The sequence below is a fragment of the Grammomys surdaster genome, unplaced genomic scaffold (genome assembly GCF_004785775.1).
Source record: "Grammomys surdaster isolate TR1022 unplaced genomic scaffold, NIH_TR_1.0 126546, whole genome shotgun sequence".
NCBI lineage: Eukaryota > Metazoa > Chordata > Mammalia > Rodentia > Muridae > Grammomys > Grammomys surdaster.
Genome location: NW_021621338.1, coordinates 14,531,462 through 14,549,353, shown reverse-complemented (window position 1 = coordinate 14,549,353; position 17,892 = coordinate 14,531,462). Strand labels below are relative to the sequence as shown.

Below are 17,892 nucleotides of genomic sequence, written 5' to 3'. Positions count from 1 at the left end.
AAATAACTAGTAATGTGTTGCTCTGTTGCCATTGCTTATAGTAACTGTTCAGTAGACTGGTGCACATATACTTGCATGGCATGCTTGTGAGATGTTACGGACAGAAGCTGGCATAGGCTCCAAGTATTTGGATAACTACATGCTTACAGTTTCAGCAGTTGAGAAGAAAACACTGTAAACAGTATGACATTTTTCTTTGTACCTATTTATCAACATCATGACACTGGAATCATTTTAAAGAGATCTTTTAGGAATAACATTGCAGCACTAACAGCATTCTTCCTGGACTGGACTGCATCCCAGAGTTACTAACACATGGTGTTAGCACTTTTTGGGAATGTCACTGGGCAGAATGGATCGATTAAAAAAAGGCACTGATTAAAATAAACAACAGCAAAAAGGTGTGAGTTTATTTTGTTTCATTGAAATAAAAATACTCCACCAAACAAACAAACAACCAGAACAGAGTACTAAGCATAAGTGACAGCTGAGTTTCAAGACTACTTTCTAGTGGTTGAGGCAGGTAGTGTATTTTTAATGTGCTGCCTGTTGATCAACTATTAACTCATGCAATATTAACTTTTTTTTTGGTTGGGTCATCCTGGAACTCACTCTGTAGACCACCAGGCTGGCAAATCTTGAGATGCTCCTGTCTCTGCCTCCCAAGTGCTGGGATTAAAGACATATACCACCACTACCCTGCTTAACACTAACATTTGCACATCTTATTTTTAAGTCTTTGTGTTTAGATGCCAAACATGATCCAGTTTTTTTAAAGCTTTTTATTCTGTTTTACAATCTGTACACAAATCACACACACCTCACTGAAAAACAGTTGAAGTGATTTGTATTGTAGCTTTGTGGAACTTTGTACTCTCACATTATAGAAAACTTGCCAATAGAGACTGTGACTGTTCTGAAGGTGTTGATGTGGGTATGCCAGCGTATGCCTGTAATCCTAGTTATCCGAAGGCCAAAGTGAGAGGAACTCAAGTTTGTGGCTTGCCTGGGTTACATAGTGAGCTCTAGAATACCCTAAATAACTAAATACTACTAAACAGCAAAATCTTGTCAGAAACAAGACAGACAAAAAAAGGCTGTCACAGCTGTCACTTCTAATGTCCCTTGCTTTCACTGGTGCTCTTTCAGATTATCAGAAAATTTTCCTAGCTAAACTGGAGTTTATTCTTTATTGGTGAATAAGTAAATGATTGTAATTTGTATTGTATAAATCTTCTTTGGGCATGGCAGCTGTGGTTGATTTTGTTCCTCTGTCACAGTTTTACTTTTTTACTTGGCCTGTTCTTGTGTACCCTCCCTGTCTCTTGTTGGGCAGGAGTCTGCCTCCTGGCACTGTAGTTGTGGCACACTGGGTGTGGGACTCAAGAGGCCCGCTGTAAGTGCTGGTTTTATCTTTTAGTAGATAGTCTTGTTAGTGGTTGTTTAGTAGCTTGTGTGACCCTGTGTATGAATGAGAGCCTCACCTACGCTGGTGTCATGTTTGTAACCTTTGATAATTATACACAGGCAGCTTGAGTCTCCTTTACACATTGTCCCATGTTTCATCAATCAAGGCTATAGATATTCATTGTACATAACATTTTTTTCCATTTAAGGAAAATTCTAGGAAATGATAGTTTTTTTTAAAAAATAAGGATTTATAAAGACGTATGAAGCAATAAGTCTGAATAATAGAAAATCATGTAATGAATATGTTGTAGCACTGTGTATAATTTCATTTCATGAGCCATTGTTAGTTTGTGCACTGTATGTCCTCACCAGTTTTTAATGAATAATCCATTCATTGAAAAATTTTCAAGTTTATGTTTGATTATATAGAGCTCTAAAGTCATACAAGCTGTAGTAGTTAGAACAGTGGGTGGTGAGTTTTGCTTGCATTTTTTATTTGTGCACTCCATTCTTTAGATCTGTGGGAATTTTGGTGTGTATTCATCTTTTAGATCTCACGTTTTGATTGCCAGTAGTAGTCTTAAAATCATTCTTTCATTAATTTCTAAGTAGTCATATTTCTAAATTATTTATCAATAGGTTGACATGAATTTCATGAGGAAAATTCCTACGGGAGCTGAGGCATCCAATGTTTTGGTCGGAGAAGTGGACTTCTTGGAGAGACCTATCATTGCGTTTGTGAGACTGGCTCCTGCAGTTCTCCTCTCAGGGTTGACTGAGGTCCCTGTGCCTACTAGGTAAAAAGCAGTTTTCTTCATGACTGTTCATATCAGTCCATTGGCTGGAAGAAATATTTGTTCTGTGTAATAGAAACAATACTTAGTTACTAATTGTTGATATTCAGTCATTATGCCAAAATGCTTTGAGTGTTAGAGTATAAATTATTGTTACCTTCTCCCAGCTTTTAGCTAGTTTCATTCTGGAACTTACTATGTAGCCCAGGCTAGCCTGATTCTTCGTGTAGACTCACAAATGATGAGATTGTAGACATGAGCCACCTTTTCCAGCTGTAATAATATTGTTTGAAAACAACTCTTCACTTCTATCTTCATTAAACGTTTGGTATCTTATGAGCTATTTACAAAGTTAGACATTGAGATTCCTTTTTGTGCTGGGGACTCAGCAGGGGGCTTGCTTATGTTCAGTTCTCATTCTGTTCTGGCTACCCTCAGTCATTGTAGACATGCCTGTTCTTTGTGCATGCATGCAGAATGCCTCATTCTGGCCTAATGGAACATTTCCATTCATGTATACTGCATGTACAAATTAATCTAGATTGAGACTAAAGGATAACTAGCAAGTTGTGTTAATCATCTTGTGAACCATGAAAAGGAAGACATCTCTGTGGTTCATTAGCATCAGAAACTTAATGTGAATATGACTTGTCTTGAAATTTTTGTTGTTTGTTTGTTTTAGATGAAGTCAGTGTGGCCCCAGTTGAATTCCTGTCTTTGGAATTCCCTCTGCCAGCATGTGCCACTGAACTAGTGTTTTTTTTTTGGTTTTTTTTGTTTTGTTTTTTTAAATCAGGGAGGTTCCATAGTAGCATGAAGAGGTTTAGTTGATAATGTACTCTCATGACTGATTCAATAAGATATTAAGAATTAATAGGAATTTGACAGAAATGTACTCATATTATGTTTTTTTTACTCCATTTTCACTAATGATACAGTGTTGATAAGTGAAGAGAATAATTTGATTACTTCATGTGTAAATTTTCATAAAGCAAGAGGATGCATATTTGGATAAGAATATTAATATTTGACATTAGAATGAAGTATTGTTGAAACCCATTGTTTTATATTCTAGCATACAAAACAATTAAAATATGAATATCTGTTACTGTAGTGTTAACAAGGATACAACTAAATACTTTTATTTAACATTAAAAAATAACAGGCTTGATGGTGAAGCTAAAAATTTTTTTCCACTCAGACAGGTTATTTGACTAAATGCCAGATTTATAGTGTTAAGACTTTGATCCAGAATAGTTCCAAAGTGCAGATTTTGTGTGTGTGTATATTCTGAACTATTTCATTTGACAGACGCTTACCTTCAAGAAATCAGTGTGGGATAAGGGAGGTGGCTCAGATGGCAGATTGCATAGCATGCACAAAACCCTGGGTTCAATTCCCAGCACTACATAAACTGGGTGTGGTAGGGCACACCTGTTATCCCATCTCTTGGGGCTGAAGGGGTAGTGGAAGCAGGAGGATCCAGAGTTCAAGGTTACCTCTGGCTATAAGATCAGGTCATTCATTGTGAGGTACGTAACTCTTTTCTCAAAGAGGAATTAGTGTGGAAACAGTGAGATGCTGCTGACCTGTAAGTCCAGCAAGCAGACATTGACCGAGGAGCATGATGTCAGCCTGAGTGACCTAGTGAGACCTTCATAGGATTGTTACAGCTTTGCTTGTTTTTGTCACTTCAGACCAGAATTAGTTGTGTAATCCAGAATGTTATAAAAGATGGAAATATTTATGAAAAAACACTTTTTTAGTAACTGTTTTATACTAAGGAAATAAATTATGAATGCCTTTTGTAGTTTCATGAACTGATTTTTGCTTATTTTGTTTTAGTTTTTGAAATAAGATTTCCTGTAGCCTCAGCTGAGGATGACCTTGAACTCGGATCCTCTTTGCCTCTGCTTTCCAAGTGCTAGGATAGCAGGCTTGTCCACCACACTCAGTTAAGATCTGTTTTCCATAGAGTTAACATTATTTTATTGGTATTTGTGGGTGCTTGCCAAAGTTGGAATGTTGTTTCTATGTTTATAACAAAATAATTTTTGAAAGTTTCTGGATTTGTATATATATGTTGCTTGTTTTAAAATCTGCATATTTTAATCTTTTCTTAGGTTTTTGTTTCTGTTACTGGGCCCAGCAGGGAAGGCCCCACAATACCATGAAATTGGCAGATCCATAGCAACTCTCATGACAGATGAGGTAATTAAAATACAGTCAAATCCTTTTGAGCTAGACAGTAAATATGCAATTACAGTCCCTTCTCTCATAGTAAAGCTTATAAAATTATCTTTGATGTCTGTGCTATTTTATTTTATAGTCACTCTTCTAACACATGCCTTTGTTGAGAGTTTGAAGACCTATTTCTCAGGAATAGGTGGTTTTTAGCCTATTTTGCTGCTGTTCTTGTTCTTTTTACTTCATTGATTGCATTGAAATTTTGAAATTTATTTCGTCCTAAAATTTCAGAATGTTGTTTTTTGGGTTTTCTTTGGAACTTCTCTGTGTCTCCTTACTTCTCTCTTGGTTTGGGGATGTCATATTTGGCTGTAACCTCTTCAGTGATCAGCACTTCTGTTTCTTTGTGAGAAGTTTCCAGCAGTTCTTGTCAGACATTGCAACTATCTGCTGAGGGCATCAGAAACCCTGGGTATTTGAACCTGATCTGTGTCAGCTACTAATACTTTTTCTGCTATTTTTCTAGACTCTGACCTTTTCTCTTGTAGTTCAACTGATTTACTAATTTTTATCTATATTTATAATAACCTGTTCACGTGGGTCTAGCATCTCCTGGCTTTTTTTTTTTTTTTTTGACTTGGGGTTTCTATATAACTCAAGCATGCTTCAAACTGGCTATATAGTCCAGGCAGACCTTTCTCTTGCCAATCAATCTTCCTAGGTTAGCCTCTCAAGTGCTGGGATAAAGGCATGAACCATCCTATTTGCTCTAAGTTCAGATCCAAACCCTTTCCTGGTATTGTCAGGACTTTGTGCTCTTCCGCATGCTTGCACCCTGATACTGCCTACCCGTCCTCACTTTGCTCTGGCAATAGCTGCTTCCTTTCTGTTAGTTGGATAAGTTTTGCTGTTTATACCCCTATATGTTACAACTATGATACCATCCACCCTACCCAGTCTACCTGTGGCGTGATTTCCCCTCACATATCACCTCTGTTTTGTGTTTGTTTTTTACAAAGTCTTGCTGTCTAGCCCAGACTATACTCAAGCTCACACCAATTCTCCTGCCTCAGTATTCAATAATAAGGGTTATCAGTCTCTTTTGATAGGCAGACATTTCTTGGCTGCCTATTTTAGTCAGCTTTCTGCTTTGTACTTTTTTTTTTTTTTTGGTGAATATTTGTTCCTCTTTGAAGCTTGTCATTCTGGGCAATTACTTAACTCACTGTTCTGCCTGGAAAGACTGCATTGTTTTTGTTTTCTTTCTTTCTTTCTTTCTTTCTTTCTTTCTTTCTTTCTTTCTTTCTTCCTCCCTCCCTCCCTCCCTCCCTCCCTCCCTCCCTCCCTCCCTCCCTCCTTTCTTTCTTTCTTTCTTTCTTTCTTTCTTTCTTTCTTTCTTTTTCTTGGTCGCATACAGCATTGCCCCTAGCAAGTCATAGGTAACTAGTAAATATTTGTTAAACAAAATAAATTCTTTGTTCATAATTACTCATTCAGGATAAATAACACTTTGATGACAGAAATAGAATGATCTGACATTATTGTTATGAATTAATTTGTAACAAATTGCTGTTTATTTGTGAAATGTTTTTTCTTTGTATTAACACATCATTTTCTTTGGTTGGTTGTTACTGATTTATCTGTTAATACTAATAATGGGCTAAGTATTGCCAAGCTGAATGGATGCCTGCCATGGATAAGACTTTGTCATTTGTGTGAGTTTGTGTGTCTGTATGTGACTTTATTTCTGTTATTTATTTAACATTATATGTGTATGAGCAGGAGGGAGGGAGGTATGTGCACATGTTAGTGCAGGCCCCATGGAGTACCTAGGATTGTGTCATATCCTTCAGAACTGGAGTTACAGATAGCTGTGAGCCACCTCACAGTTCTGGGAACTGAAAGCATGTCCTCTGAGCAGTGCGTGCTGTTAACATGTACGTATCACTGCTCTATCCCAATATATCTGTATCTAAAGTGCATTTTAGTTTAGGTAGATTTTTCTTTCCACCATAAAATCCTTATGCTTAGTATCTTTTTTTCTCTAGATTTTTCATGATGTAGCTTATAAAGCAAAAGATCGAAATGACCTCTTATCTGGAATTGATGAATTTTTAGATCAAGTAACTGTCCTTCCTCCAGGAGAGTGGGATCCTTCCATACGCATAGAGCCACCAAAAAGTGTTCCTTCTCAGGTAAGAGTCTAGAGATATACTTTTGGGAATTGTTTTCTGTTTTAAAGTTAAAAACTGTTTTTGAAAAATGTAAGTTATGCATTTTTATGCCTCAAAAGTTACAACTCTTTCCAGTGGGTGTGGCTTAGTGAGAACTCTTGTTTAGCACCGAGTCCTAGCACTGAAAGTAAATTAGTAGAGACCAGTGGTGGTGGATCACAGAGGATGTGTCAGGATTACCATGTCCCACGTACGGCTTCATCCCAGACAGATTTGTCAGTTGTTAGCTGTGTGATTGTTAATGATATTTATTCTGTTACCTGGACACGTGGGTATTTATAGTCTGCTGCTTCATTGTTATTTGCGTAATTTTAGGTAGATCATTGTATAGATTTTTAAAAAAAAATCTACGTGTGCTATTACTAGTACAGTTGTTTCACAAAAACAAATAACTTTGGGGAACTGGTTCTTGAACACTTTAAATAGAATGGAATAGTTTGTTTTTGCATGTTTGGGAAATTTCTGATATACATTTTTGAACTATATCACATGCCATGTATGGGCTTTAACAAGTTGCATGTTTCTTTTATGAAAATTGTCTTATGTGAGCTTTTCTTTTTTTTCTTAGGCCAGTTTTGATTCATTTTGTTTGCCTGGTATATTACCCATTTGCCCAGATTTGAAATTTTCTTGAAAAATTTATCTATTACACTCTCTTTGATTTGTGATGTTTCATCCTGACATATCTTAAGTTTATCTAATAGGCTAATTATTTTTCAAATACTAAGTTTTGTTTTTTTAATCTGGATCTTTTTCTATTTCATTTCTGCTCTTAGCTGATTTACTTTGCTCCTACTATCCTTTAAAGATTTATGATTTTGATATGTTTACTTATTTTTGTTTGTTTGTTTTAGATTTATTTTATATGTATGAGTATTTTGTTTGCATATATGAATATGTATCACACAGATGCCTGGAGCCCAGGATCAGATAACCCAAAACTGGGGTTATGCATACTTGTGAGCCACATATTAATGGTAGGAGTTGAACTCAGATCCTTGAAGAATAGCCAGTGTTCTTAACTGCTGAGCCATCTCTCCAGCGCCCATCTTTTAAAATGTTTCCTGAAAGAGCCACTGACTGATGCTTTATATTTTCATATTATTTTAGATACTACTCAGATTATAATATTTAATGTGTTCCCTTGTTCTATAATGTGTTCTGTTTCCCATTTGATCTAAGATATACATTGGTTTTATCTTTGGCGTTTTCAAGTATCTTACTTTTGTAATCTTGTTACTCTGTGTTAATGATATGGTGTTGTATGCCTAGGTCCATGGGAGCCTTGAACTTCAGGGAGTTCTTAGGACTACACGCCTTACTGTGTCTCTCTGTTGCTCCCTACATATTCCATTTCCTTCCTCTTTTCATTATATGTGTTTATCTGCACATAGATATTTCTTTAGTCAGTTCTCTCTTTAGGTAACTTGAAATATTCCTTTTGTGTTAACATGGGGGAGAAGATTCTGTATCTTAGAAGTGTTTTTGTTTGTTTGTTTGTATTGTAAATGAAATATAAGAGGATACTTTAGGAATTTTTGTGCTACTTTTCTAAGAAAAATACTTAAGGAAAAATGTCTTTGGCTTTCTCTTTCTCCCAGATTGATCTTGAAGTCACAGTCTTCCTGCCTCAGCCTCTTGAGAGCTAGCAATGTAGGTTTTTGGAAAAAGTAGTATCTTTAAAAATTAATGAAAATTTTGTTCTCTGGTAGTTAACTATAATTCTAAATATTTTGGTGAAAAACTTATTTCTTTAGGAGAATGTTTATGTTCATAGCTAGGCTGGCTAATGTTTTGTCAGGTTTACACAAGCTTGGATTATATAAGAAGAGGGATTATTACTTGACAAAATGCTTCCATAGGCGGGACTGTAGGATAGTTTCTTGATTGATACTTGATGGATGTGGAAGGGCCCAGCTCATTGTGGGCACTGCCACCGCTGGGCAGGTGATCTTGGATGCCATAAGAAAGCAGGCTGACCAAGACATGAGACCCAAGTAAGCAGAGTTCCTCCATGGTCTCTGCTCCAGTTCTTGCCTCAGGTTTCTACCCTGACTTTCTTCATGAAGGACTATGATCAGAACATATTAACTGAAATAATAAAGCCTTTTCTACCCCAAGGTGCTTTTGGTCATGGTGTTTTATAACAGCAGTGGAAATTTATTAAAACAATAGCTTTTGTTAAATAGAAATCTGACATGGTTTAATAAATATATCTTATAGTGCATTGATGTTAGAATATAGTCAAGAAAGCTAATTGTAAATTTAAAATATGAACAGAAATTTATCTCCTTTTTAATTGTTATTGATTTTAAAAGGTTATACTAAGAAGCTTTTTTTCCCCCCTGAGAGTACTTGGATAAAATCCTCATGAGATGTAATATTCCCTCTAGCCATCTCAGATATCAGTTTTCTTAAAATTGAATTCTGAAAATACATTTTTGTGGAATTCAGGAGAAAAGGAAGATTCCTGTGTTTCCCAATGGATCTGCTCCAATCTCCGTTGACCCTCCTAAGGAGGCTGATCATCATGCTGGGCCTGAGCTGCAGAGGACTGGACGGTGGGTATGGATGTTACTTTGGGGAATTAGGCGTTAATTTAATGGAAAGGCACCAAGAGTCCTTTTTTTTTTCTTTTTTTTTAACTCATCAAGTATTTGGAACTTAATCTTGTACTTTTAGTTTTGTATGGTTTTAAAAATGCATTTTCTATAAGATAATATGACATTAAGGAAAATTTTTATGCGTTTAAAACATTTTCAATAATATATACCAATCTTTATTTTAAAATAATGGAACATATACTCAAAATCATAGTGTATGTGATTTTGGTGACCTCTTCAGAAGGTTCTGAAAGAAAATATGTATTTTTTTTCCAAGTTAAAGAATTCTGAGATGAAAATGGAATTATACTGAATGATTTTTGTACATTGTGCAAGATTTAAAATTTATGTGAATATTACTTTTTAAAATACTATAATATAAATTTAGACAGAGAAACATGATTAAGCCCTATTATTAGCATCTGGAAGCTTTATTAGAGGAATTAGAAAGTTAATTTTAGAGTAAAGAATAGAAATATAAAATGTAATAAAATATGTTTAAATCACTTTGCAGTAAATTGTGACAGCATGTCCATTCTGTAGAGAAGTATGGCTCTTGGTATTGCACACGGTACTGGTAGTCACTGTGGAGCCAAAGTACCTGGAGTGAAAGCTTTGTAAAATTAGAATATCATATATACACACTGTTGACAAGAACAGCAACTAATATATTCAATGCAGACTTAAATTCATAATCATTGACTAGAGAAGTGTGAGAGCCTTTATGAATGTAACAGAATAAGATTTTATCTCTATGCCAGTAATGCTGGTCTCCTATTAGCTGCAGCCATTTCTTTGTACATTAGAGATAGGGTTAGTTACTGAGAAGTACCAGTGACTAAGATGGCTATCTTAAGCACCTGAGAGCCTCTTTTTGCCACCTGCTAAGCAGTCAGTTGTTTTTTTGATGGTGATGATTTATTTTCTACATTATCATTGACATCTTCTTAATTTAAAACTGATTCCTTCTGCTCCAGATTATAGACTCACTTCTACTTGTCAGCATGCCTTCACAGTTTATTTTAGTATTTAACTTAAAAAATTAGTATGATAAAGCTTGGAACATCGAAACCCTCTACAGTTTAAATTTAATATTTATTCATATTCTTGTATTTAGTATATACATAATCACCCATTTCCTGAGGCATAAGAGTGTTCTGAATTTCCAGTTCAGCAGTATTTATTTGGTACCTTCTGTATACCAGGCAGGATTCAGCTAAATTGAGGTATGGCATTGAACATGAAGATTCCCTGTTTTTAGGGTGTTTATATTTTACTGGGACATTTTCAGATAAAAATATCAGAAAAGCTTAATTTTTTACAAAGTTGAAATGGTATGGCTTTAATATTTTAATGTAAACATAGATTTTTATTCTTAGTAAAACCTCTTAGTTTTATTAATATATACACAATATAAATAATAATATATGGAAATAACTTTTAAGGGTTTTCTTTTTCCCCAGACTTAAGTATTCATGTAAATAAATAAAGAGCTAAAAGTCATAAAAGTAGTTATTAGGCAACTTCAGTATTAAAAGCATAGCATACTACATTTACACTAAGAACTAAGATATAATTGCCTTCTCTATTTCTGCCCATTACCTTTTAGATCTGTATATTACAGATAAAGAATAGAGTTACATTTGGACATTTTACATAAATAGCTGGTTAGGTTTTGTTTATTGTATGCTAGCTTGTATATATATTTGCATTCATAGTTAAAATTACTCCTATAAAGTCATTTGCCTACAGCTTTTTCAGCATATAATATTATGTTTCCTTTAATTTAATGAGATGTATCTTTCCGCTGACATTTCATTTGAGTCAATGAGTGTATCTTCTATAAGTTATACCATTATTTAAATTTTTATTGACAAAACAGTAAGCACCTACAGTTTTATGTAGCCCATAGATTTAGTTTGAACTAGTTAGAATCCTCTAGTCTACAGCTTGACGAGTTTCATCTCACCTATTTAGGCTTTTTGGTGGTTTGATACTTGACATCAAAAGGAAAGCACCTTTTTTCTTGAGTGACTTCAAGGATGCATTAAGTCTGCAGTGCCTGGCCTCGATTCTTTTCCTATACTGTGCCTGTATGTCTCCTGTAATCACTTTTGGAGGGCTGCTTGGAGAAGCTACAGAAGGCAGAATAGTGAGTACAAAAGATTGGTAGTGGCCAGGCTCCCAGCTCCTCAGAGGCAAGTGTCTGTATGCATTTGTCTCACTATTCGTGCTTGTATTTGAAGAGTCTCCCCACAGCATTAACCTGCCCCCAAGCAGACTTCCCCCAAAGGTAATTGCTGTGGAAAACATGGGGAAGACATTTGAACAGGAGAAGATGCACAGTTGAGGTAAAAATAAATAAATAAACAAAAAAACCAAACAGTTTTATCCTACTTTGCTTGATGAAATGGCTATAAATTGAGTAAGACTTCCATTGCCTTCTGGGGGATGTATGGGTTGTGGGAGAGATGCTCTGGGTGGGTCATGGTTGGAAATTTACACATGAGTGTCCCCATCCTGTGTCCTGTTAGTTATCATAGGGTCAGAGTTATGGCTCCAGGTGGTGACTGAGCTGAGACTGTTCAAAACAGCAGAATGTAGCTGTAGAGAGGGTGGGATTTTGAAGTTATGTTTATTTTCATTTTGCTATTAAATCTGTTTGAAAGTTGCCAAAGCTTTTATCTGTAATTGAATATGGCCTTTTTTTTTTCCATGTGAATGTAGAGTCCCGTTTGCTGTACATGCTGATACCATGCTAGGAACTGATTCTTCATAAAATCTTGAATAGCATGTTATGGGGGGGTGGGTGTAAATATATTTTAATGGCATATAAGTGACATGATTTATAGTTCTTGATTTCTGAAGTTTTAAAAAAATATTTACTATTTAAAGAAATTTTGTATTCTTATAGATAAAAAGGTAAAAACAATGGCTAAATCTAAATGGCAATAGTTATTGAATTATAAAGGCATATCTTTTTTAGAATGTAAAGTTAAAACCTCAAAATTGAAAATTTCTAATTCTGAATTTATTTTTTGTTACTTAGATTCCTTTTTACCTTTGCCTTAATCATTGTTTCAAATATACATGTTTTTAGTTGTTTTATATATATCCTGTCAAAAATAGTGCTTGTAACTCTGCTTTGCCCTGTTGAAATGTGGCTCAGCTATGAGCTCTTGGAAATATTGCTGCTTGGCTCACGAACTGTCTTCTGCTTCTGCCCTTTAACACTATGTGCCTGAGATTGTGTTTGACACTAGAGTAGGAGGAGAGACAAGTGTAGCAGGGACTGGAGAGAAGGGAAGTGGTAGCCTGTGTTCGCTGCACTGTTGTGAGAAAGGAGAGCTGTGGAATTGAAGTTACAGAAATGGAGAAAACAAGCATTTTCAGAGGAAACAATATGGATGTGAGGTGTTTGCTTTCAGTGTCCATTATAGAAATGGCATTTTGGGGAACTCATTTTCAGAGGTTAAATAGTAGCAGAAGAAAGTGTAAATATTGGACCTCTTATGTGCCAATGAGGGTTGAAATTGAGGTTTAATTATAGGAAGAGAAGGAAAGGTAGAAAGGTAGAAAGTTAGCCGATTTATAGAATAGAAGGAGTAAATTGGCCCAGCAAATTAGACATCCAGAGCCTTAGAATGTAGAGTATGGATATTAACCAGTTCCATATTGAGGAAAGATAGCTTAGGGGTATTATATGGCTGCGGGGTGGGTGGGGATAGTAAAGGCAGAGTTTCTGGTGGTAGTGTCTATGTTTTTTAACCCACAACTTCGGGAGGGACCTTTAGTTTGTGCTCACCTGCTCCAGTTGAGCTTTGTGATGTCCTTTTCAGTTTTTGCTTTCTTTTTCTGAACTTCACTTAGATGTTTTCACCTTTAACTCAAGCTCATCCTAAGCTCAATTTTAAAATGTACATATTTTAGTAGAATTAAGGAGTTGGTGATAAGGACCTGTGTTTTGTAGTAAAACCCTATTTTTAAAAAAGAAAACATTCTTTACATTTAACATGTTATTAATATGGTTGCTTATTTTTTCATGTTGCCAGTAGTTCAGTTATATTTTATTTTGTTACTTTATGATTCTGTTTTGATGGTGTTTGATGATGGTGTTAGAATTGATGGTGAGAATTGCTACATTTGTGTGATATGCCCTAAGTAACACACAGGGTTTGAAGGTGCCTGTACAAACGCTAGTTATAATTACCATCACCTTCATTTAAAAGCTTAGGCTGGAAACAAGTTGTCCTGCAGCTGCTCTCCAGACCCTGGCCCTGCAGGCTTCCAGGGCAGCCCCCTTCTCGCCTGCTGTTGTGCTGTCTCTTGTTTCAGGACCTTTGTTTCTTACTACTTCTTGTCTTGCCTTTACCAATCCTGGGCTTTCTCCTTTCTGGATAGCATATCCCAGTTGGCCTTGATGTTTAAGAATGGTAAATTCTTTTCCTTTTTCTCTGACCTTACCCTTTGTCTAGTGGCATAGTACATTGTCATTGCTTCACCATCTAACCTCATTTGCCAGGCTATAATGCTGATAGTGAAATCCAATATTACCATACCTTACTCACTGAACTTCTCTGAGCTATCGTTGTCCTGTTTTATCTCATTTTGATGGGGTTTAATGATAAAATACTAAACATATTTATTGTTTTTGTGAATTTTTTACACAGCCCCCTATCCACCTTGTTTATGTTACCTATATCATTTTGAAGTAAATCAATTAAAGCTGTCATTCTAATTTTCAAAAAATATATGGAAAGTTGCTTTTATAGAAAACAGTGAGAAAGGGTCACATATTTACCTTTTTTGATCACCATATTGAGTAATGTGCTTTTTATTTTCAGAATGAAAAATAATTATTTCAATCATATAAAACTAGTAAAAATAATATGGGCTTTTCTGCTTGCATAGGCTTCTAAATAAAACAGCACAGATGAAGCAGAAGCCCCATGTGTCTCCCTTTGCGCCTTGTGTTTTACTATACCAAGTGTTGAATTAAGGGTGATTGCCAAAAGTTCAATTAAATATGCAAAATAAAGCAAGTTTCTTGATGTACTTGATATGTTTGTAATTTTCCATATATATGACTTAGTTTTAAAGCACAATACTATCTGCTTTGATTTTGTAACTACTTTGCTAGGATCCATGTTTTCAGATGTCTTATTGTGCTATTAGTAGGTTAGAGATAATTTTTTGATGTGTTGCTTTTGTTCATTTTCCTCTTAAACAGAGTGCAATAGAATCTCTTTTTGGAGCATCATTAACTGGGATTGCCTATTCATTGTTTGCTGGGCAACCTCTAACAATACTGGGGAGCACAGGTCCAGTACTAGTGTTTGAAAAGATTTTATTTAAATTCTGTAGGTAAGTAGAAATTCTCATCCCCCATGTTTGTATACCTTACCTGTTAAATATATGTTACATTGTGCCATTTGTGAACGACATTTAGCTGTATAAACAATATGTGTATCTTCAGTGTGTTTGGGTTTTTTATGTGTTTGTCCTACCAATGTTCCTACTACCATTCCACCCCAGTAATGTAGAGATGAGGAAAAAATAAGATTGTCCATCAATGCTATTTTAATGGATTGGAGTAACAATAAGCAAATCATTTGAGGAACAATAAAAATCCTTAGTGCTAGCAAAATTAAACCCGTAAGATGTTCATCTGAACTGTTTGTTAGGTAGGTGAAATATAGGTCTTACAGAGGAAGTTTAGAGTGAAGTAGATCTTGAAAGCCAAGACTGACATTGCCAGGCAATCTTGTGTAAAGGGATAAAGGCTCAAAGCCATCAAATCGCAGGGTTAGTATCTATGGCTAGGCTGTTGGGTATCACAGGCATACTGTAAGTAATAGACTTTGAATTCAGCATTAACAATATTGTTTCCTTTATGACATGTGCACTTGAGGCTTTTAATCTAAAACAATGCAGACATTTGAATATTTGATTGTTGTAATTCTCTCGCTCTGGTTCTGTTAATTTGTTAACCTGATTATAATTTTGATGTGGCATGCTTCACTGACAAGTAGTCAATGAAATGACTTAAAGAATAGCCTTTTTTAGTAATCTCTTATTTGAAATTAATTCTGTAGGCATAGTTGTGGCTGAAGAAGTAGTAGTGGTGGCAAAATATTGGGATAGTGGTGTCTTTAACCTACTGACACATACAGATTCTTTATCTCCAGAGAAAGTTAGCCATGGTTGTTTTTAATCTGTCATTTGTTCCATATAGCTGATTGCTAATGTGAGGTCTAATGATTTCATCCCTTTATTGCCTAGCATAGTTTCATTGTAAATCTTTAATAAAGTAACCAAGTCTCCATTGGAAGCAAAAGATACAGAGCTTCCTCCAATTATTACTTGGCAATTTGTTGATTGTGATTTCTAAAGGAATCCTGTGTTTGTGTTTTTACTGCTTGTTATGAAAAACTTTAGGTGCAATTCTCTATGTACATGGTGATCATGTCTCCACTTATATTTCGAAACAGAGATTATCACCTTAACTATCTGTCATTAAGAACCAGTATTGGTCTGTGGACTTCTTTCTTGTGCATTGTATTGGTCGCAACAGATGCAAGCAGCCTTGTTTGTTACATTACTCGGTTCACAGAAGAAGCTTTTGCGGCTCTCATTTGTATCATATTCATCTATGAAGCTTTGGAGAAACTCTTTCATTTAGGAGAAATATATGCATTTAATATGCACAACAACTTGGATGAATTGACCAGTTACACGTAAGTGCTTCTATTTCATCCTTAGTTAAAATATATATGTTTTCTAAGATATCAGAGCATAAGAAGGATGGATTTTTTGTTTTGTTTTGTTTTGTTTTGTTTTGTTTTTAAAGAGCTGGGCATAGTGGTATACACTTTTAATCCCAGTACTCAGGAGGCTGAGGCAAGAGGAAGTACTAGAAGCTGAAGGTCCACCTGGGGCTACATAGCAAAATGGAATTTTTTGCAATGTAGTATTCATTGTATTTAGCTGTAACTGGTAATTGAAATATTTATTTCAGATGAAATTTTGGTAAAACATTCATGGGTAGAATTATAGTTGATGAAGTTTATTTACTTTTGTTTATTAATGTAATGGTAGGTTTAATTACCAACTTGACATAATGTAGAGTTACCTGGGAAAAGAATCTTGATGAAAGATTATTTGGATCAGGTTAGCCTTATGAACATGTCTGTAGAAGACTATCTTGAGTACATTAATTGAGGTAGGAAGACCCACCAACTAAGGGATAGCACTGTTTCCTATGCAGGGGATCTTGGAAGTGAGCTGAGAACTGGTATGTATATGCTTCTTGACTATAGATGCAACATGCCTAGCTTCTTTAAGCTGCTGCTACCATGACTTCCCCATAGTGACAGACCTGGAAGTGTGAGCTAAAATAAACCCTTTCTCCCCATGTTGCTTTTGCCATGGTATTTTACTGTAGCAGTAGGAAATGAAACCAGTATAGCCGAAGTAACAAAGTAACTGAAGTATGTGGTCTTCTGTTGGAGTTGGGTTGGCAAATTTAAATGTTACTAGTCAGAGTTCTCTAAAGAAACAGATCTGATAGAATGAAAAAATGTATGTGTCTGGGGCGGGGGCCTGAGGGGAATGGGAGTGATTTATTAGCTTGGTTTATAGGATCCATTCCACAATGTCTCACATTAGAGAGGCCGAGAACCTATAGTTATAGTTGTATCTAGAGGCTGTCTCAGCAGTCCTTGGCAGGTGCTGGAGTTCTGGAGAATTTCTGGAGGGCTGCTGATCTTCATTGTACCTTGGACTCCCAAAGAAGTTGGTTCTAATATCAGGACCATCTCAGGAACAGGATAGATGCCAATGGAGTGCAGACAAGCAGGCAGAAAGCAAAGCTTTCCTTTTTCACTTCTCTTTATCTCAGCTGCCACCAGAAGGTGCTGCCCATATTTAGAATAAGTCTTCGTGCTCCACATAATCTAATCAAGAGACCTTCACTAGAGTGCCCAGCAGCTTGTGTTTGAGTTGATTCCAAATGTAGTCAAGTTGACAACTGAGATTAACCATCATAATTGGCAATCTATGCTCAATGTATTTTCCTGTATTCTTTAATCACTCTTAGGTATATAGAAGGATGTAGGGTTTTTTTTTTTGTACTCAAATATTCCTCACATTTTATATTATTATCTTTTTAATTTATAGAATGTTCAACAAATGTTCTTCCTTACATATAGTATACTGCTATCAAGAACTGTATTTCATTAGTACTTTTTATGTCGCTGGAGATCGAAGTCAGAGCTTTATCACTGAACATCTCCAGCCTTTCATTTGACTATTTCTAAAACATAAGGTCTCATTATATATTCCTGAATGATCTTGATCTAGCTACATAGACCTGGTTGGACTTGAACTCTGCCTTCTAAGTGCCATTCAGATGCATTTTTTTTTGGGGGGGGGCTTTTATACATGAGTACTGTATTAACATCATTTCTACCCAACCTTTTCCTCCTCCAACTCTTCCCATGTCCATTTCTCTCTCAAAGTCATGAACTCTTAGTAACTATTATTTTTACATATATGTATATACCAATCATACATACTGACACACATGTGTATATAAATGCAACCTGCAGACCCCAGTTAATACTGATCAAATATGTATGTGTATAGGTCTGACTACTTGGATAA

General features: G+C 35.6%; 1 protein-coding gene across 5 annotated transcripts in view; it reads left to right on the top strand.

Moving 5' to 3' along the window:
- Window positions 1–17,892, top strand: part of Slc4a7 (solute carrier family 4 member 7) — an 88,069-nt gene that overhangs the window by 40,779 nt on the left and 29,398 nt on the right. For all 5 annotated transcript variants that reach the window (XM_028760546.1, XM_028760545.1, XM_028760544.1 and 2 more), the window contains 7 exons: window positions 2,050–2,207; window positions 4,328–4,415; window positions 6,440–6,586; window positions 9,080–9,186; window positions 11,206–11,380; window positions 14,459–14,592; window positions 15,720–15,965. In XM_028760546.1, the coding sequence (XP_028616379.1) occupies window positions 2,050–2,207; window positions 4,328–4,415; window positions 6,440–6,586; window positions 9,080–9,186; window positions 11,206–11,380; window positions 14,459–14,592; window positions 15,720–15,965 (1,055 nt within the window). The remainder of the gene's footprint in view (window positions 1–2,049; window positions 2,208–4,327; window positions 4,416–6,439; window positions 6,587–9,079; window positions 9,187–11,205; window positions 11,381–14,458; window positions 14,593–15,719; window positions 15,966–17,892) is intronic.